General features: G+C 27.8%; 2 protein-coding genes and 1 pseudogene across 2 annotated transcripts; all 3 read left to right on the top strand.

Annotated features, from left to right (window-relative positions):
• The first annotated feature begins 3,806 nt into the window (after positions 1-3,806).
• LOC111295263 (histone-lysine N-methyltransferase SUVR4-like) lies at positions 3,807-6,583 on the top strand (annotated as a pseudogene).
• A 3,455-nt stretch (positions 6,584-10,038) lies between these two features.
• Positions 10,039-11,104, top strand: LOC111294628 (uncharacterized). The gene is made up of 2 exons (XM_022888049.2): positions 10,039-10,824; positions 10,964-11,104. Exons 1-2 carry the CDS (start codon positions 10,039-10,041, stop codon positions 11,102-11,104), a joined length of 927 nt encoding a protein of 308 aa, XP_022743784.2.
• Positions 11,105-15,670: 4,566 nt separating this feature from the next.
• LOC149514941 (uncharacterized) lies at positions 15,671-17,500 on the top strand. Its single transcript, XM_089742859.1, has 3 exons — positions 15,671-16,609; positions 16,879-16,952; positions 17,182-17,500. The coding sequence occupies exons 1-3, from the start codon at positions 15,683-15,685 to the stop codon at positions 17,231-17,233; spliced, it is 1,053 nt and encodes a 350-aa protein (XP_089598985.1). The 5' UTR covers positions 15,671-15,682; the 3' UTR covers positions 17,234-17,500.
• Positions 17,501-22,317: the final 4,817 nt, after the last annotated feature.

The following is a 22,317-nucleotide window of genomic DNA, read 5'->3' as shown; positions in this document are numbered from 1 at the left end:
GACTCACCAAATTAACAATGATATATGATACATCTAAAGTTTAAACATTTCTTTCCTTTATTCTCTCCTTCTCCTTTATTTAAAAAAAAAAATTGATAGGATATCCAATATTAAAAATTGGACTCGTTGAACACAAATTCTTTCCTTCTACGCTGTGTTTTGTAAGAAAAAGAAAAGAATTTCTGTTCAACGAGTTCAATTTTCAATATTGGATATCTCTAGATGAGACCCCAGTTTATCAATCTACCATTATCAAGTTTATGGTGTTTATATTTATAATATTTTAATCCATTACTGAATTGATGTCACAAGTGATAGCAATTCAATTAAAAATATTTAAAATTTTAAAAAATAAAATAAAAAATAGTTTTAAGGTATTTAAGTTTAGGAATTGATTTTAAATATTTTAAAACTAATCGATATTATAGAAATTTCTTTTCTCAATGTTAAATAACTGTGTGCACTTCATTTTTCTTACTTCTCCAATGATCAAGTAACTGCATTTTTTATTTTTTCTTTCTTCCATCACTTACAACATATTTATTGTTTTATTATACAGTGAATTAGTTGAAGATTGTTGAAGAAAGATCAGAAGGAACCAAGCCTTAATTTTTTTTTTCTTTTGAAAAGAAATCAGATTTTGGGAATGGTGGTTAAATTTGGTGAAGGTAGAGAGGAATTTTTGCAAAAGAAAATTTGTGTATTATTATGTCCATGCCACACAAATTCTACCTGAATTTCATTATTTTAATGTATGTTTTGAATTTTTGATTGTAGAAAGGCTTGATCCACTTTGATCAGTCCATTACCAAAATCCATTATAAAATTGAATCCAACCAATTGAATGCTTCATCAATCACCCACCACCAAAAAAATCCAACCATACAAAAAAAAAAAAAAGTTTTAAAAATTGAATCAAATGACTCGGACTGACTTAAACTCTATTGACCCATCATAAAATGGGATGGTATCTACAAGATTTCACCTTTGATAAAAGTAGAAGAAATCGTTCACCCAAAAATTTAAAAAAAAAAAACAGGAAAAAGTAGGGATTAATGACAAATTCGTTCTTATATTCTAATCTCAATGTTGAATTTTGCCCCTTTATTTCAATTTGATTGAATTTTACCAATAAATTTTGATTTTGAATGATTTTACGACAAAAATTAACAAAAAAATTCCTTCAAAATATCTTTTTAATAATTAAAAATAATTAATCAATTAAAATATTTAAAAAATAAAAATTTTGACATAGAATTTTTATTTTACAAAAAAATAGTGCTTAAATTTTCCTTTTTTAAAAAAAAAAAATCTTTTTGGTCTTTCTTTTATTATTCAAGTAGCTGGTGATTGATGATGCCATAAAACAGTAAGATGCTCCAATGTTTTTTTTTTTTTTAATTAAAACAGAATTTTATTAAGAAGAAGATGAATACAAGTTACAGTCAAGCCACCAAGTCATGATCTCCAAAAACAATGATGCTCTAAGGTTAAATTTAATAGTTGCTCGTTAAATTTAACATTTTTTTTTTCACAATGTCATTTTTAAAACCTTTTTTGGGATTTTTTTTCTTTTTTGTCATATTATTTTTTTATATATTTAAAATTTTTATTTTGATACATACAAAATATTTTATGAAATATTTTGCATTTTTTTCTTGTCACATCATTTTTATTTTGTAAATTTTTTAATAGATAAGAATAAAATATTCTATAAAATATTTTATTTTTGTTAATTTTTTTAAAAAAATATTGACATAAAAAACACATTTTAAAAAATAAGATTGTAGAAGCAATATGTAAGATTTGATGCTTAATGGTCAAAATTGACCTTAAAGCATCACTGCAGATCCCATTATTAGTCACGAATGGCTTGAAAAATATCTAAAACACTACAAAATTTAAGCTTTAATTTTTTATAAAATAAAAATTGTTGTTTTTTTTAATTTTTATAGTTTTTATTAATTAATTAATTTTTATTAATTATTAAAAAAATATTTTGGAGGAATATATTTTGTTGTTAAACTTTATCTTAAAATATCCAAAATCGAAGTTTAATAATAAAATTCAATTAAAAATTAAAATTTAATAATAAAACTCGGTCAAATAAAAAAAAAAAGACAAAAAGACCTGCTAAAGAAAACAAATACTCATGTTCAGGAAGAAATCAAAACATCCTTTTCATGTGATTCTGTTTTATACTCTCAAACATTTGTGATTTATGTATTCTTGCATTCTCTTAAAAAAAAAAAAAAAGAAAAACCCAATTTTCAAGAAGGTTGTTTCTCTGCTTTGTGTGACTTTTGTTCTTCTTTCAGTTTTACTCTTATTCGTCATCGTTATTACTATGATAGTTTTATTAAAGGATTTGTTTTGTCATAATGGGACTATGAAAAACATGGACTCGGGGGGTACTCTAATGTCTAAAGCTGCAATCCTTTTTTTTTTTTTCTTTTCCCTGCATTTTCCTGGTAACCAAGCAGGAAAAGTCTGTTCGTTTTGGTAATTTTGGTTTTTACATGTTATGTGTATGTTGTTAGCAATGTGATCAAAGATTGTTTATTTCCATCTTTTTGATGTTCATTCAGGTTTGAAATACTTGATTGTTTAAAAAAACAGAGTTAAAATATTTGTCTTTTCTTTTCTTTTTCATAGGGTTTTTTGGGAGTATTTTGGAACTTGATGATTTGGTTTCTTATGTACTAAGTAATGAACTGTCAGAAAAATCTTTCCTTTCCTAGGATTTGCTTGGTAGCAAGAATGGAAAGTAGGAAAGAAAAAAATTTTCATGCTAAATGTTCTTATTTATAATAATACCATTTTGGATTAAAAATTTCCCCATATACCAAATAGAGCTAGTGAACAATTGAAGGAAAGAATTATTTTGGCTCATAAGGAAACTGAAATGAAAGTGGATACTTTTATGTGTATATTTTCAACTTATTCAAATATTATGGAATCTGGTGAGGTCTCCATCTGTTCAATGTTTGTTAAAATTTCATTATTTGATTGAGATTAGAGCTGGAAATTCGACGGATTAAGTTATGTTTGGGTTAAATCACCTTGGGTTTGAAGAAAATTTTGTGTCATTTTGGATGTGGGTAATTTCTGGTTTGACACTTGGATTATTCGTGTTCGGATCATCCGATTCAGATCATTTTGGGTCAAATTAAGCAGCTTTGTTTTTGCTTTGTTAATCTGACAACCTCAACTGCTGCAGACTACAAATATTTAAGACTATAGGAGTATATATGAAGGAGAAGGAATTGGGTGGTTGCCGAGTAGAAAATAAAGATTTTTGTTACGTTTAATCCTTGCTGATGGCTATAAATGAAAGAGCTCGCATGACCTTTAATGGAACAAGAGCTTTAGGTACTCCTGATCATGAGGTGAAACCAGAGCTGAAGCACCTCTTTTAAGTGTTTAATAAGAACTGGGAACTAATAGAGTCTGAAGACTACCAGGCACTGATAGATGGATATTTTAAACTCAACGAAGATAAAGTATTTTATTGTGTTATTCGATTTTTAATGCGCTGTTCCATTTCACTCCTTAGCTGTTTATTTATTTTGTGGACCTATCTTTATTTTTCCTATTGTCAGTTCGGCATGAAATGATTGATGACAATGGTAGCTTTTACTAATACGTTAATTATGGTGGCAGTTGTTCCAAATTATTTTTAAGAATCTCTTTTTTTTCCTTTTGCACTTAATGGGTAGTTAATCTGTCCTTTACAGGGAGTAGAGGATAAGGAAAATGTTGTTGTGGAGCATGATGGATTTAGCAGATTGTCTTAAAGATTGTGCATGCAAGAGCTGGAAGATCAGTCTTCATCTGCGAAGGGCAACGCAAGCCAAATATTATCTCCTGAAGAGAATGAAAAGCCTATGATAAACCTTCAACAGGGAATTACGTTTTTGAATAAGAAGCATTACAGTTCTTCTGGGTTTTCAAATTCATATAACAAAGTTCAGCAGCAACCTGCTACTTGTGTCGAGTAAAGGCCTTTTTATATCATTTCTGATATAACCAAAGGCACAGAAATTGTGCAAATTTCATTGGTAAAGAAATTGTGCAAATTTCATTGGTATCTGCCAAAGTTTACTTACATGCGAGACAATGTAATATATCAAGATGCTTATGTGCACATCTCACTGGCTCCGGTGGCAGATGAGCATCGCTGTTCAGGTCGTTCGGGAGACTGTCTCTCAATGCTAATACCATGTGCTTGTGCTCATGAAACTGGTGGAGAGTTTGCTTACACACCAGAAGGTCAACCAGGAGAAGAATTTCTAATTCTTCTAAGAGCCTGTATGTCTATGAAACATGAGCCTCGTGGGCATCACTTTGTTTATTGTCAGGATTGTCCATTTGAGAGTTCTAAAAATGAGTATAAACCTAAAATATGCAAGGACCATTTGGTCAGGAAATTCATTAAAGAATGCTGGAGAAAATGTGAAAATCGAGTAGTACAGAGAGGTATTGCATGCAAATTGTAGGTAAAGCTCTCTAGGGTTTTGTTAGGCTGTTACAGTTTGTTAAGCAGCAATTTGCTTCTCCACTAAGTGGAGACGTTTTTGTTGTATTCAATTGTCCTTTCTATTTCAATTGTAGAAATGCAACTTTGCAAAATGGCTTCAATTTAGCTCTTAGAAGCTGCCTTTCATATACAACTTAATGTCTTACATCGCCTTAAGGTATGGAGCATTAATATTGCTACTGAAAAGCTATTAATTGATTTCTTTTTTATTACTAAAATACATTTATATGTGATTTTAAAAGACATTGTGAAAATATGGTACTATAGGTTTTCTGCTAATTCTACTAATCGTACCACTATTCACTCCACAGTTGCTTCATCTATTACATAATACATGCATGGTCTACTTTTGTTGATAAGTTAGGATTCTGTATTGGTATTGACTATGCTTTTAGACTTTAGGTGTTCTTGACTCATGAAAGAAAAGGTTGGGGTCTTAAGACACTCCAGGACTTGCCGGAAGAACCTTTGTTTGTGAGTATGTTGGGGAGATCTTGACCAACACTGACTCATATGAGCGGAATGTGAAAGGCAGTGGCAGAGAGAGACATACATATCCAGTTACACTGGATGCAGACTGGGGCTCAGAGAAAGTTTTAAACGATGAAGAGGCACTTTGTTTCGATGCAACCTTGTACGGAAATGCTGCTAGGTTTATCAATCATAGGTAATTTTCTTGAGCCCAAATAAATATATGTTCTCAAGTACTATATGGCAATCTTGGCCTGGTTTTTTTCTTTTGGTACTGTTAGATGCCTTTTAACAGGGGAAATCCTGGTACATTTTGTAATATCATAAACGTTCATGAATAGTAAGAGCGCCTAAATATATTTCATACCTCTCATTAGAAATAATAGATGGAAAGTAAAGGAGCATGATCTTTGAAGAAGTATTAAATGCTGAAGTCATGAAACGGAAATGTCTATTAAATTGTGTAAGCATGATCGAGGCATTCATCATTTGAATAGCTTACATTTTTACGTAAGTTGCAATCATTTCAAAGAATTTAAATGTCGCTCACATTTATATTTTGTAGCAATAGCCTGGCAAGTTGTTATGTGAGAAATATTGCCAAGAACCTTCTATATATGTTTTCTTTATTAGTAGTTGGGACATTTTAAATTGATATTGACTTGGAGAACTGAATTCTTTAACCTTGGCCGTAATTTATGTTTTGGGTTCTGAATGATACACTATTGCTCTATTGCTGAAATTGAAACATACGTTATATCCCGAAACAACAATTCTTAATGTTGTTGTAGATTCTTGTACTTAAAATTTGTAACTGTTGCATAATGCTGGTTTTCTTTTTAACTGTCTTTCATGATTTCTCATAACCTCTTAATTTGCTGTGCAGTAAAACTCTGCCTTCCCTCCAATATTTTATTTTTATTTTTATTTTGTACTTTTCTGGCAATGGTTGATGGTCAACATGTTTTTTATTTTTAAGGTGCAAACTTGATTGACATTCCAGTTGAAGTGGAGACCTGATCGCCATTATTATCATGCATGAATCGGACTGATAACAAACTTTTGCGATTGATGGGGGTAGAAGCAAAGCAAGCTGGTGTTTACCTTCATTACTAAACTGCATTTGAAGAGTTAATATATTTATTTATTTTGTGTTTGTATGAACAGCTTGCCCTTTTTACTACCGGAGATGTGAGAGCTTCAGAAGAGCAAACATGGGTAAATTAGCCTACAAACAAAATTTTCATTTATTTTATTTACTTATTTGGAATGTATGGTTCACAAATGTTTATCATGTTGCTATTTGCTAAACTTAAAGTTATCATCTGTTGTTGTCCATTTTTTAAGACTTTAAGTACTCATAAATATGTGATATGAAAATAAGACAAATGCCTGCTTGACAGTTTAGAACTTTGGCGAAGATATGTTATTTCCTTACTATTAAGCATTAAGTCACGCTGTACATTATTGCGGGACTATGGGATTGACTTTAATGATCATGAGCCCCCAATAGAGGCATTCCAGTGTTGTTGTGGAAGTGAATTTTGCAGAGATGTGAAACGAAAAGGTTAGTGTATATTCTCCTACCATGAAACTTGTGGACTGTCCTACATTTTATTTAAAAGAAGGCATCATATTATCTCATAATCAGATGTAGGCACAAAGCTCGGGATATTTTATTTTTGTTATACCACTATGTTAAGATTACATGGTTAGCTCGGACAGTGAACCGTAAGTTAATATTTTAGCTTAGTACTTAGGAGTAATGAGAGGAATATGAAACAATTTTATGGTCGCTTACTGGCCTTCAATATTGTAACATGTTCATGTACATGTCAATTACCAATGCTTCAATGGTAATAGCCAAGAAGAATTGTGTAAATGATCTCCAATTTGCATCCTGCTTTTGCATTCAAATTGGTCAGTTTTAATTCATCATGCATCTTCTGAAGCCTAACTACCATTATTCTGGTGCACGAAAGAGATTGGTGATGCATCGATGAACTGTTGATCATCGGAACCTCCATGATTTTCAGTGATTATAGGCATATGAAATTCATTCCAAGGCTAGACAGTAGACAGAATATCATTGATTGATGGATTTGCTCCCTTCAACTTTTTAATTAATAACAGCTTTCGTTTTTGAATTATTAGGATCTTTTTAATGATCTTTAATGCCAGACACTTTTGTAGATTTTAACTTTGATAATCCACATATATATACTTTTTTTTCATTTTTTAATATTTAGTAATATTTGTTAAATACAAATTAATTTTAAATGCATATTTTTTCTTCCCTAATCTTAATATTAAGAATTTATAATAGAAACTAAAAAAAATTAATAAATGAAATTAATATTTAGTAATATTAAGAATTTTAAATGCACATTTTACATTTTCAAGTTAATGTGAACTATGAGTTGATGAAACTAAAAAATATATATTTTTATATAAATTAGATATGTGAAACGTTTATAGATATAAGGTTTTTTTATTTTTTTTATTTTTATTACAAATGATACTTCAACTTAAAGAAAGGAATTGTAAATATTAAAATTTGAACTTTATAAATTTATTGAGTTAAACTTCAAATTTATAAATATAAGCTTTAGGTCTCAAATTGTCAATAAGATCCTTGAATCACACCCCTAGTTAAATAATAATAAGGGATTGATCAAGAAAATGCTTTGGGGGCTTGAATTGGTAGATGGAAGGCATCGTTGGATTCCTGCACATGATGTCCTTCCTAATTTTTGACATTTGATCCATCTCTTAGACCAACATTTTGTACTTGGTAATTAATACAGCTCCAATGAGCTTAGAAGAATCTTGCTTGAGTGAGGCGTCAAAGAATGATTGGGTCCTTAGAATATGTATACATACATATATATATATATATATATATGTATATATATAACACATTTTCGTTTGGTTGAAGTTATGCGCAATTTATAGATTAACATTGACTAGAGACCTAGAGGTTAAAGGGAATCAAAAGCAAGGGATCTAGATATATTAATTATGGGAATTGTTTTGTTGTATATGTCAAGGAAAGTACCTCTGCTAGCTCAAAGGTCAAGGCAGGAATTTGCCCTTTTTGAAGAAGAAGAAGAAGAAGAAGAAGAAGAATTCAAAGATTAAACTTCATTGCATCGTAAAAGAAATGATTTATTCCATAATACAAAATTGGTTACCTTCAATTATGACAAATGATGAATTTGTAGGATTGCACTATTACTTTGTGGGAGGAAATTAAAAAGTTGATTAATATCTTAACATTCCAAGAGTAAGTCTGTTTGTTTAGAAATTGGTGGAGGAAGGGTATCCTAATTATCCAATATATGTTACTCCCAAAAGTTTAGCTATTGAGCCGTACGCTTAAACAAAGGTCCTGGTTGGACAAGATTCCTGCACTTTGTATAGAAATAAGAATCACATATTTTATAAGTAAAGCAATAGTAAAGAATAATTAGATCTTTAGAATATGTTACTCTCCCTTGATTGAAGCTATTATCTTTATGCAAATTGTTGTTCTATTTGTCAAGCAAAGTGCCTCTAATAGCCTAAGGCAGGAATTTGTGCTTCGCTTGGTGGAAAAGCTTTATTTTTTTTTTTAATTTTGAAGAAAAAGAATTAAAATTATTTATTAAACTGAAAAAATATATATATACATGTATCATTGAATCAAATATTCAAGATGATTCTTGATAAATAAGCTAAATAGTATAAAGTTGTTATTGTTACCTTCAAATTATAGTCTTTAATTTATACTCATTATTTCATTATCATTATCATTTTCTAACTACATATTTGTTTGGTGTAAGGCTAATCATGTGCTTCCCTGTCATATAGCAAAATGATCATATGCAAACTTTTTCCTTTTCTCCAAAAAAAAAAAAAAAGTTGTATTGGCTGATGTATAGCGTGTAATGTAGATATATATAGAACTTTATATGAATTTTATTTCTTTTCGGAAAGTAATTACTATTCAAATATTTAATTTTATTTCATAATTTTTATAAATATTTACAAGTTAGTTTTTTAATAATTAGTAACTAATAACTATATTAGATAGTTAGCCCTTTTATATAAATTTTTTTAGAAATAGATTTTATTAATATTCAAAGGGATAGAGCTAGCAGCATGACTAGTAATAACACCCTTTTATATAACTATGTTGGTGTATAATGAAAATTGAATATTTACATAGATAGATAAATAGATGGAGTTTATTTTTATTGCTTGTGCATTTTATGGTTCAATTTAAATGTTATTGTACTATAATTAATTTAGTGTAATTCAAAATTGTGTACAATTCATTAGAATATTATGTAGATTCTATGCTTATAAATAATGAACTCTTATAAAATTATTTTTAATAATTAGCTAATTGTACTTTATTATCATAAAAAAATTATAGGTCAAATTTACCCCAATCAAATACAACTTTTCTTAAGCAACCACTCAAAATTAGATAGAAAAGGCAAAATTTTAACAAATTTATGTTCCAATCGTAAGCATTTTATACTGATTCCTAAACTAAGATTTACGCAAAGTCATGTTTGGAAATTAAATAAATAGCATTCGTCGTTGAAGGAAAAGAGGTTAAAAGCAACAAATTTTCTTTGTTCAACAACTCTTCAACTTGTAATTAATCCCCTCACTCTTTCATTGTTCTACCCTTTTTTTCTTTGTCCTGTAAACATAACATGGACTTTAAACATATTCTTCACAATCACAACTTGACCTTTAGAGAGGTGGGCAAGGAGAATGATACAACGACCTGCCGTGCGTGCTTGGATATCATTTCTGGTCCGGTATATATTTGTGAAACATGTCGCAATTTTGATTTGCACAAATCATGCGCTGAATTGCCCCCTCAAATAAAAAGAAATGCTTTTCACCCGCACCCTCTAAGATTCACTGTGGGCAACTTGATTGTGTGTGATCAATGTGCAATACTGCAAGCATGTTTAATCAGTTACAGCTGTATGTTCTGTATGTTCAACCTTGACTTTAAATGCGCTATGGCTATTTCAAATTATTGTGAGCTGCCTACTCATGAGGCCCCACAGAAAAGGAGGCAAATTAAAACAACAATTCACCATTTCAGCCATAATCATCAACTGACTCGTAGCAAGTTCTCCTGTTTGACGAAGGAAGAAAAAAATGGTTTTCAGAGATTATGGGGGCAAGAAAAGTTCAAGTGCAAGGCATGCAAACAAAAACTCCATGATACTCTAATCTATACCTGCATTCCTTGTCGATTTGTCATTCATGAATCTTGTATAAATGAGATGCCGAGACAAGTACTTCAAAGTCCATTTCATTCACAACATATTCTTTTCCCTCGACCGATCCCTAAGGGTCCTTCTTATACATGCAGTGCTTGTAAGGAGGAAGTTAAAGGTATCGGCTTCTACTGTAATCAATGTGATGTTACCGTGCACGTTTCATGTGCTAAGTACCAAACTCGGGCTATAAAGCACGATTGCCATCCTCACCAACTTCTACATTTGGGGAAGAGCATTCTCAGTAAGATATCTTGTAATGCTTGTCATAAAGATTGCGATGATTCCTTTTTCGGTTGCATAAAGTGTGATTTCTATATACATGTTGAGTGCATTCCACTACCGCCTAGTGTTGAACACCGTCGTCACTTGCATCCACTTGTGCTTAAAAATTCATTTGTTGAAGATGATTCGGGAGATTATTATTGTGATATGTGCGAGACAGAAAGGAATCCGGAACATCATATTTATTTTTGTGAAGAATGCACTTATGTTGCGCATATTGATTGTGTCCATCCCAAGGTAAGACACGAACAAATAAATAATAGTCCTTTAATTGTATGCAAATTCATGTTGAGTGTATTATAAAAGCTTTTTTTTTTTTCTATTTGAATTTGGATGAAACCATGAAAATTTAACTTTGTGCATACACTATTATTAGGTTAAACCTACAGAAGAAATGTTTTTGGGTCAACGAACAAAAAAGAATTCTGACAAAGCAGAGATTATTGACAAAATGATGGAATTAGAAGAGATATTGGTGCACACTGGAAAGGTTAGTTTCAATCTCTATAATAGTTAGTTCCTTTAATTAAATTTCACTAATATTTAACTTAGATCAAATGTAGGGGTTTGCAAAAAAAAAAAAATTATCGCATCTTCTAATAGAAACATTAAACACTAATCAATCAATAAATTCAAAAAAATTATTATATGTCATAACGTAAAAATCTAAAAACTTAATTGCTAGATACATATCCAGAAGATGTTACCAATTTTTTTTTTATTTAATTGCAATTGATTACCTAACTACTCCATTCTTTTAAAGATATTATAAGCTAACTAAGAGTTCTTAAAACGAATAAATTCTAATTTACTTATCAAAATTAAATTTGAAAGTTTGATTATGTGTGAGGAAAATTTTAGCATCTTACAACATCCATCATAAAATGATACCAATTAATTTTAAATTATCCTAAAAATTATCTTGATACAAATGATCTTTTTATTTTTAATTTATTATTGAAATATAATATAGAATTTTTTAGGTTTTTTTTTTTCCATCTATTAGGTAGAATTCTTAAAAATAAACTTTACTTAATCTCAAAAGTATTTAAAAATCCCAATCATTTTTTTTTAAGAAGTTCCATTATCAGATTTATTTTAACGTTTTATGGAAAGGTTTGTTGGTTTAATTCTCTAATTTTCAAAATTTATTCTTTTTTCTTGAAAATAAATATCAATTATTGTCATAGAAATTTTTATCTAAATTTTTCATCAACCTATCTAATTTTTTTTTAAAAAAAATGCCACACTTAGAAATTTCTTAAAAAATCAACCAATATTGATTTTTAAGAATTCCATTATTGAAGTAATTTTCTTGTATTTTGAAATTTTTATTTTATTTATTTTTATTTGAAAATAAATATCAATTAATTTTTAAAGTTTTTCTTCTAAATTTTTCATCGATCTATTCAAATTAAAAAAAAAAAAAACTCTTACATAAAAAATTCTAAAAAATCAACCAATAATGATTTTTTAGAATTGCATCATTGAACTAATTTTCATTTACTCTTAAATTTTTTTTATAAATAGCATTATGAGAATACAATATAGTTAATCTATTAATTATTATTTATCCTATATGTACATTTCATCTACTTATCAAATATTTAAAAAAATTCAAAAATCTAAACATTTAAAACAAATAGATAAGAAAAACAAAAAAAAAATTGAACTAAATAAGATAACAAGAAAATTAATAAAAACTAAAAATAATTGGCAAATATATATATATATATATATGTATATATAAAAGTTGGGTGTTTACGGGTCGGAGCACGAGTCATAAATATGGGTTAGGTACGGGTCAGGCCTTCTTTCTTTCTATCTCAAAACGGCAGCGTTTCAAAATATCTTAAATAGCCGAAACATTTTTTGAAGTCTTCATTTTTCTTCCATCTTCTCTACCCCTTTTTACTAAAAATTCAATAGCATCCGAAAATAATACTAGACAACCCAGAACCCAGCCAACCTCCTTTGTTGCAGCCGCCTTCCTTCACTTCTATTCGCCGTTCAACGATGTCGGATTATCACCAAATTTCATGAAAAAAAATTCTACTTGATTCCCTTTTCCTTCCTATACAATTAGTTGTGGCAAAAAAGGCCAAGAAAACCCTCGATCTAAAAGCGAAAACTAAAATCTTCTACTACTAGTAGAGCCTTTCGTCTCTGTCCAAATCACCTAAGACCAAATAATGCTTATGTCTTCCACTTAACTTTTTGATCAAATTTTAAAACCTAAACCCTTTCAATCACCTAAATTGAAAATCTAAGAACCTTATGCCAAAACCCTATTTTAATGATTGTGTACCTGCGAATTGTTAATTCGTTTTGCCTGTGTTTTGTGGTTGTGTTATGGTGGAATTACGATTGAAGTTGAAATTTATGTGATTGTGTATTCTTGCTAAAAAATATTCTCGTCGAAGAACCTAGAAACAACTAATCCTAGAATTTTCTCTAAATTACTTGTTCATCCTCCCTTACTTGTTGATTTTGTGACGTTTTTAAAGAAAGTTTATCCCAATCCAAAAACGATTCCAATTCACAAAAGAGTTTTAGTTCCAGTTATGGTTTCATTAAAATTTTTTTCTTTAAAGCATTCAACCCTCGAAAAGAATTTCACTCCAAATCAAATTTGAATTGTTTCAAAAAAAAAATTTTATTTTCCTTTTGCCTTTTTTCATGTTTCAATTTTTTAAATAGAAATAATAAAATAATATAAGTGGTTTATGAAATTTTCCAACATTCACGGGCATTGCGAAAAAATTCACTATAAAAAAAATTAAGGCTACAAAAAATAAACTTACCTCAAAATACCTCATTACAAAATCACTCACTCCAAATTTTCCTCAAGTTTTTCATTATATTAATTGTTATAACTTATAAGTTTGAAAATTTGATCACAAAACAAAAATTTAAGAGTCGTTATCATTTTTTTTTATCTAGATATAATTAATCACATAAGTGAATTTGTTCTTATAAATATATCCTAAAATTAAGTAATGGTTCTTAAAAATATATGTTTTGATCTATTTACCGTAATTAGTTCAAAAACGCTCATTTTAAAAATAGTATCATTTAATTTTAAACTATCATAATAGATATATTTATTAAAAAAAGTTTCTATTTTATTTAAGTTTTGTCATTTAAATATTGAAAAAAATTTTAGGTCTTCCTTATCATTTTGTGAAATTCCTAACAAAATTTTTAACAATCAAGAGTTATTTAATAAAATCATTTATTCATTTAAAAAAATTTTGTTGCCAAATTTATTAAATATTTTATAAAAAACTTAGTTTTAGAATTCCCATAAAAAATAAATGTCAATCACTAATATTGAAGATAAATACCAAAATCAAAATAAAGATAAATAATTAATAAATAAAAAATATTGAAAACAAGAAATAAAATAAAAATAAAAATAATTTAGGCATTTTGGTTTAAAACCCAAACCGTGTCCGACTAATGTCCAAAACCAATCTGGGCTAAAGTCGAATACTGTTTAATTCGAATAGGCCATATCAAAATCCAATGACAAACTACTGGATTTAATAACGAAATTTGAAGACGAGGACCTCGGATTAAATGGATATCTAAATTAATGATATATATGTAACCAAAATCCCAAACAGGAGAAATTAAAATACCAAAAATAGTTCAAAAACACTGAATAAATTAAATTCAAACATATTTTTATAAAAATTTAGTTTAATAAAGTTGCTAAAATACCGAAGATCAAAATTGAAAAATTTTACTGCAAAAAATTAAATTCAGTCATTATTTATGGGATGGAGGAAATATATTTTATTATTATCATAAGAAAACAGTAATTGTAAGAATGGATAAGTTGATAAAAATTGATTCTTTTAAAGTAATTTATATTATTAAATTTTCAAAATTTCTATTTTCTATCCAAATTTTTTGTTATAACTTTCTTAATTAGAGAACTTTAATATACATAAACAATTAATATAATATGATATCAGTATAATACATTTTATAAAAATAAAAAACAATGATACAGACAAATAATTTTATCAATTTATATGAAATATATGTTTGATTAATAAGTTATCAAACAATTAAAAAAATAATTAATTATGAAAGACATGTAATTCCATAACCAATGAAAAAATAACTTATAAAATAAAAAAAAAAGGGATCTTCAACAGTTCTAATACAAAAACCAGGCTAAATTACTTATAAATGTAAATATGAGTCATAAAACCTATTAAATTAAAAACAAAATTATTATTACTTATTATATATATACTGCCATTTTTATCATTTAAATCAAAAAAATTCCAATGAAAAAAATAGTATTGATTTGTAATTATATTAATAATATATCAAAACTATATTTGACTTATTAGCTCTCTTTTCTATATTATTATAAGTTTTGGTCAGTTCTATGAAAATTATAATATTTATAAGTTATTTATAATCATACATAACACAAATTATAAGTATCAAGATATTATATAAATTTAATAAAAAAAATAAAAGAAAGCAAAATACAAAAATGCCCAAAATTAGAGGTTCATTCTCCCACTTCCTACAACCATTCGTGTAAAAGGATATCATTATTAATCAATAAAAACATATATATATATATATGTTTGCAACATCATATATTTTCAATTGGACGTTAGAAGTTACTGAAACCTATACCAGTTATGTAAATCTCATGATATTTAAACACTTTAATGATTTAATAAAAATAAAAATTTTATTTTTTGATACAACTAAATTTAAATTTTGTTAAAAACAATTTGCTTTAATATAGAGTTCAAGGTTTAATGAAGAAATAAATAGATAAAAATTAATCTATATTTTATTTAATAAAACAAGTAGCAATTAAAGACATAAGATCTGAAGAAATCAAATATTATCTAGCAACAATGAGCCAAGCTAGTAATAATAAAAATTTATCAATATTTTAATTTAATAAAAAATCATTAATAAAGGACAAAATTAATAGGTAATAAAATAAATTATTCAAGATATATATCATTTACTAGTTATAATTTTGAAATTCGTGTTTGTACATAAAATAGTGTATGTATAATATAATGATTAATTGATTATATTTTATAAAATGTGTAATCGGCTTCCTTTTTTTGGTCAGGAAATACAAAAGAATGCTTTTCATCCTCACCCACTGGCACTTAATGATAATGATCCAGAGACTATATTTGTATGCAACGGATGTGGAGAACTGTGCCGCGGTTTATCTTACAACTGTAACCTATGTTTGTTTAGCCTTGAGAGCAAATGCGCTGCTTTAAATGATGATCTTGCTAAACATGAGGCCCTTAAAGGGAGGGAAATTCAAACTACAATCTATCATTTCAGCCACAATCATCAGCTAACTCGTTGCAAGATTAATAGATTGCAAACTGAGTTTCATCTGTCTTGCATGGCATGCAGACAATACCTGTGTGGTCTAGTTTATGCTTGCCTTGGTTGTGAATTCTTTTTGCATGAATCCTGTCTTAAGGACATGCTGATGGAAGTTGAAAGCCCATTTCACCCACAACATCCTCTTCTCCCATTTCCACTCGTATCTGGGGGTTATTATCCTGAATGCAGATTTTGCAGGGAAAGAATTGTAGACATCGCGTTCATTTGTTTTGAATGCCGGTTTGGCTTGCACTATTCATGTGCTAATTACCAAACTCGCAAGATAAAGCACAATTGCCATGGTCACCATCTTCTACATTTGGGGAAAAGCATTTTCGTTAAAACATCTCCCAAATGTGCTAGATGTCGTACAGATTGTAACGACACCTTGTTTGGCTGCATAAAGTGTAAATTCTACATACATCTTGAATGTATTTCACTGCCATATATCGTCAAACATATGCGCCATTTGCATCCACTTACACTTACAAACTCTGTTGTCGAAGACAATTCTGGAGGACATTACTGTGATATATGTGAAACAGAAAGGAATCCAGAGCATGAAGTTTATTACTGCAAAGAATGCACTTATGTTGCGCATGTTGATTGTGTGATTTCAGAGGTAAGTGGAGCCATCTAAATACTAGTTATTTAATTAGAAGTAGCAATATCTGCACATGTAGAAAACCTTGGAAATGACATATATTACTAAATTTCGTATAATAACAAGCCAATTTTAATTAGAGTGCCGAATTCATTTTAATAGCTTTTATATATCTAGTTATATTATAAATCGTTACATCATCATTTTGAAATTAAAGAAGCATTTTTTTTGCTGCTATTTCCTGAAAGCATGAAACTAATTAAAACTTGGTAAATGCCTTTTATTAGGTTGAACCTCCTGAAAAGATATTTGAATATCTGAAGAAGAGAAGGCTGACAAAGAGGGGAAGGATAGATGAAAGGTAAGAGATGATGAGGCCTGCATATAGAGAAAACCTCGGAAATGGCCTATATTTTCGTATAATAACATGCTAATTTTAATTAGTGTGGTGAATTCATTTTAATGGCTTCTATATATCCAGTTAGATTATAAATTGTTGCATCATCATTTTGAAATTAAAGAAGCATTTTTGCTATTATTTGCTGAAAAATGTGAAACTAATTAAAACTTGGTACATGCGTTTTCTTTAGGTTGAACTTCCTGAAGCATAGAGGAAAAATGATGAGGTCGTTGGAGAAGTGAAAAGCAGATTGAGGATCAAACAGAAAAAGGAAAGGTGATCAAAAAATGCAAGAGTCCTTCAAACAAACGTTCCAAGTTCCAACATGTGTCTTTAAGTCTGAAAATCACAAGAGAACAATGAAAGGCTGTGAATATTAGCAAGTAAAACTTTATTTGGCATGTAAATAAAACAATGGTTTATCTTGAGTTAACATTTCTCTTTCCCCTTTATTGTACGTACGAATAAAAATATTTTATACGGAATGTTGCTCTAAATAAAATTTTCAAATTAATGTCACTATTATTTTATTTTTTCAATAAGTAGAAATACATATTTAACTTACTGTTTCGATAATTGAACATTAATGAGAAATTTTGCAAAAGAAAAAAATAATATATAAAAAAAACAATAATAACTATAATTAATAACAATATATTCTACAAAATATAAAATAAAATATATAATTTAATTTAATTAAATCTTTGATGGTTGCAATCATGCGTGGAAGAAAAATGTTATTAAGACTTCTTATTATATTAAATATTTTCAAAAAAATATATTTTAGTTATCGGATACTCTCTAAAATATTTTATATATACACACACACACACACACACACACTAAGGTATTTATTTGATAAGTCACTAATTTTTAACTAAATTCATTAAATTTTGGTGAGCTTTAAATAAGAGATCTTACATTCAAGTCTAGTGTATATTAAAAATTTGTTTCTTAAAACAAATAGGTGACTTTAGTAATTTCATTTCACCAAAGTTAATGTACTTATTGTTTAAGATAAGAAATAATTCCACTTATTATATGCATCTGCTAACAAGCATCTACCAAAGGATTCATGACAAAATTTCGTAAAATTTGAGTAAACTAAACATTGTATGCAGAATCTTTTGCAGTTGCTCACTAATGAAAGAATAACAAAAGAAATTAAATAATATCATACATCCGATTTTAAAAAACTAAAATTGGTCTAATGACAATAATAAATGTATGCATTTTTTTCATTAAAAAGTCGTATTTATATCTTGTCTTCCTCAAAAATGTTATTGATAATATTAACAAAAAAAATTTTTTATAGATCTAACTGATAGACATGTTCAAGAATCGGGATATTCGTCCAAACTTAAAAGTCTTACCAAATTTTGAGAGGATTTAGATAAAAAAAATTAAAAACTATTAAATAGGTTTGGATATAATTTTAGGTCCATTTAAATTTCAAATCGAATCTTGGATAAAAGATTTAAAGTCTGAGCTTAGCTTAACTTCAAATCAAATTCACATATATATAAATTATTTATTTTTATATATGTGTGAATTATATATAAAGTAATTCAAATATATATAATAAAAATAATATATATTTTATTAAATTTAATTTTTATTTTTATATAATTTTTATTTTAAATTTTTATGCATATAATTTTTATTTTTAATTTACATATATATGTGAATTGAATATAATCCCATTAAACTTAATTTAATTACTTTTTAAAAAAAATTTTATTGTATAAATTAAGTTAAACGAGTGAGTTTAGGATTTATTTTTTTAATTTAGGTCCAGTTTGAAAATTTTTTGAAGTCCGAAATTTCATATTAAACCAAACCTAAGCAAATATATAAATTATCAATACCAAGTAAGAATCCGATCTAAACCCAACTCGATCCAACTTATAAATACCTCTATTAATTGAAACCACTTCCAACATTTTAGTATACTAACCGACCAAAAACATATCGATGATGTGATTAATTTGCCCAAAATCTTGAATTGTTTAACACTTAACAGATTATCAAGTCACAAAACCAGTGTTTAATTTATATGCTATGTAATATAGAGAAGAAATCATTTTTTTAATACAATCAAAGGTATTTTTGATCACTTAAGTCATAATTTTTTAAGGTAACATTAGCTATCATTTTCAATATTATCTTGGTAATATAATTATCGAAATGATTTTGTTATCAAAGTTATCTTATCTCTATTTGAAATTATTTTATTTGATTGATAATTATTATTTTTTATGAATTAAATATCATCATGTTTGATATTACTAATACATTCTATGGACAATATATTCAAGAAAATGATTATTAATAATCACGAAAATTATTACCAGAAGCAGAAAGGAAAAAAAAAAAAAACTCCAAAGACGGTATAACAACAACAAATTCTACGTTAAAGACAGAACAATAGCTTATAATACATTTAATAGACAATATGCTTGGATGGTTTAGAATTTTCAATCTTCCAATAAAGAATCAGAACACTTTTTCTCTTATAAAAAAGGGAAAAAAAAAAAAACGCAAGATCATAGCACAGCTTGTTCTCTACCTTAATGCAACCAATTTCCACAAATAAAAATTATAAGACCGTTGGAAATAATCATATAAAGCATTCCATAAACAGTAAAGACTAGAAAATAAAGGAAAAAAATGGTTGAGGAATAGAAATCTAATAAGAACAGCAAAAATGGAAAGCAAGTACAAAAACATGAAGACTTAGGGGGGAAAAAACCTGAGATGTCTTGTTGGAAATTTGGAGTTGACCAAAAACAAAATATTATTTTCCTTGAACATGGAGTAATAATACTAAATAAGTGTCATTATCATAGGCCGAGACTCAACTTTCAGGTTTGTGTGGTTTCAGTACTCGAATATGCACTCATCCGACATTACAGACCAATTTATATGTTACGGTTCATATTCTTGTGAGTTATTGTTTATTCTGATCTCTCTGATCTCACAATTTTATCCCATAAAATGTGTTTCACAAAGAAGATGTGATGTAAACACTTTTATACTTTAGTGACCGTTCTTTTATGTCCGATGTAGGATTGGAATACCCTGCTTACTCCCTATTGGAGAGCTTTGCATGACATTTTTCCCCACCCAACCTTGTGACGCCCTCGTTACGGAGGCTGACCACTTTGTCTACCTCTCTTGAGGTGCTTGGCGTTGGTCAAACGATCCAGGGCTTGTTCTGATACCACTTTTCACGAGCCGAGACTTAACCTCCAAGCTCATGTGATTTTAAAACCTGAGTATGCACTCATTCGACATCTCAGATTAGCCTACCTATTATGAGATATTGTTCGCTCTGATCCCTCTGGCCTCACGATTTTATCTCATAAAAGACATTTCACAAGAAAAAGATGGTGTGAACCCTTTTATATCTTAGTAACCCCCCTTTCATATTCGATGTAAGATTGAAGTACCTTATCTATTCCCCTTTTGTATACATGGGTATGATATTTGGCAAATAAAGTAATGATTTAAATAAAGCTGCTATAATTTGATTTGTTTGAGCAAATTGTTCCTCCCACAAAATGTTCACAATATAAGACATTAATAAACATCTATATTCTTGAATAGTTAAATGGGAAAATGATTTTTAAGTTCTGCTTGTAATATATATTATACATCAAATAGTGGTTAAATACTTATCTTATCACTTCTTTTGTCCTATTTAGAGTACCTAAATCAAATAAATTTGAATAAATTATTTAAATCTTAAAAAAAATAAAATGAAAAGCAACAAGCATATTCTACCACCTGCCAAAAAATGTGAGAGAAATAATTTCACTTATTATAAGCAGAATCTCTTAGACTTTGTTTAATTGACGAGAATTTTTTTTTTTAGTTTATTTTCTATTTCTGTTCTTTATTTTTTTTATTAAAAATAAAAATAACAACTAAATTGAGGTTTATTAGTTCTAGTAAAAAGAAAGTCTCAATTTGATTAATTCATGAAAACACCCTTATTAATTTATGGTAGCAATAATAATGAAATGGTAGCCTTGCCCACAATTTCACTGTTTTGATTGAGGCAGAAAAGATGAGCAAAGTCAATGTTTAACATTAATTGACTTTTTAGCAACCCTAATTACCAATTTTTTAAAAAATAAAGCATTGGAGGATTTGGTGCCTACATCTCTTTATTGTATTTCATTTCATTAATTGAAATTTTATCTATAATAATATCTTTATTAAATTCAATTGTCAATAATTAATATATAATTTTAAATTTAATAAAAATATTTACTTATTAGCCAAAAATATTTTACTTATTACGTAAAAACACTCCTTACAAAATCTTATTATATATAACTTGTCATTTTCTTTAACTAATAACATTAACTGGTGAACAACAACGTTAATTTTGAGAAACCAAGTCCACATACCAACTAGATTATAGTAATAAATTATAATTAAATATTATAAAATCCACAAGTGAATAACATAAAAAAATAGAATTCAATAAAACATAAATTTATGAATTCAATTAGTTTAGTTCAATTTATTTATATAATTATTTTGAAAATTATCATTTATTAGCTTTTAAATTCAAATTTCAACACCTATAATTTTTTTTATTTGCAAATTATAACTCTCTTTATAAAAAAAATAGGGTTATATTAGATTAGATTAGATTTATATATATATATACACACACACACACACATACATATATTCCTTATTTTAATGGTGAAGAGAAAGTCTTACAATTATGAGATTTTAAATTTAAATTTCATTATACAAGGATTTAGTTTAACTTTTTGTTAAATTTGTTTAATTATATTTTAATTTATTTATTTGATTATTCAATGATTTTTTATATATAAATGTAATATTTGATTATTATTGTAACTTTTTTTTATATTTATAATTTTATAATACTTTATTATAATTATAATTTTTCTTCTATTTATAATTTCATAAAAAATTTTAATAAGAACTTTTTTTTTTATATTGGCCGTCGAGGCAAGTTAGACGTAGATGCTCAGAGCATAGCTCCCAAGATAGATAATTGAATTATTTAACGTCTAAAAGATATGCAAAATTATTAAAGCAATATTAATTATTAATAATTTTTATGTTTTAAGGAAAAGCAACGTTCCTTGAATATGAGTCACCTAATTAACAATGATACATCTCAAGTTTAAACATTTCCCTCCTTTATTCTCTCTCTTTTCTTTTCTTTTTTTTTTTTAAATAATAAAAATAATAAGATATTCAATATATTGAAATGAAAACTGAGTTGTTGAACACAAATTCCTTTCCTTGTGATCACTATGGCTTTCCAACACAG

The sequence above is a fragment of the Durio zibethinus genome, chromosome 14 (assembly GCF_047325235.1).
Source record: "Durio zibethinus cultivar Kanyao isolate XHJ-2024 chromosome 14, ASM4732523v1, whole genome shotgun sequence".
In the NCBI taxonomy this organism is placed as follows: domain Eukaryota; kingdom Viridiplantae; phylum Streptophyta; class Magnoliopsida; order Malvales; family Malvaceae; genus Durio; species Durio zibethinus.
This window is presented reverse-complemented; position numbering and strand designations above follow the sequence as displayed.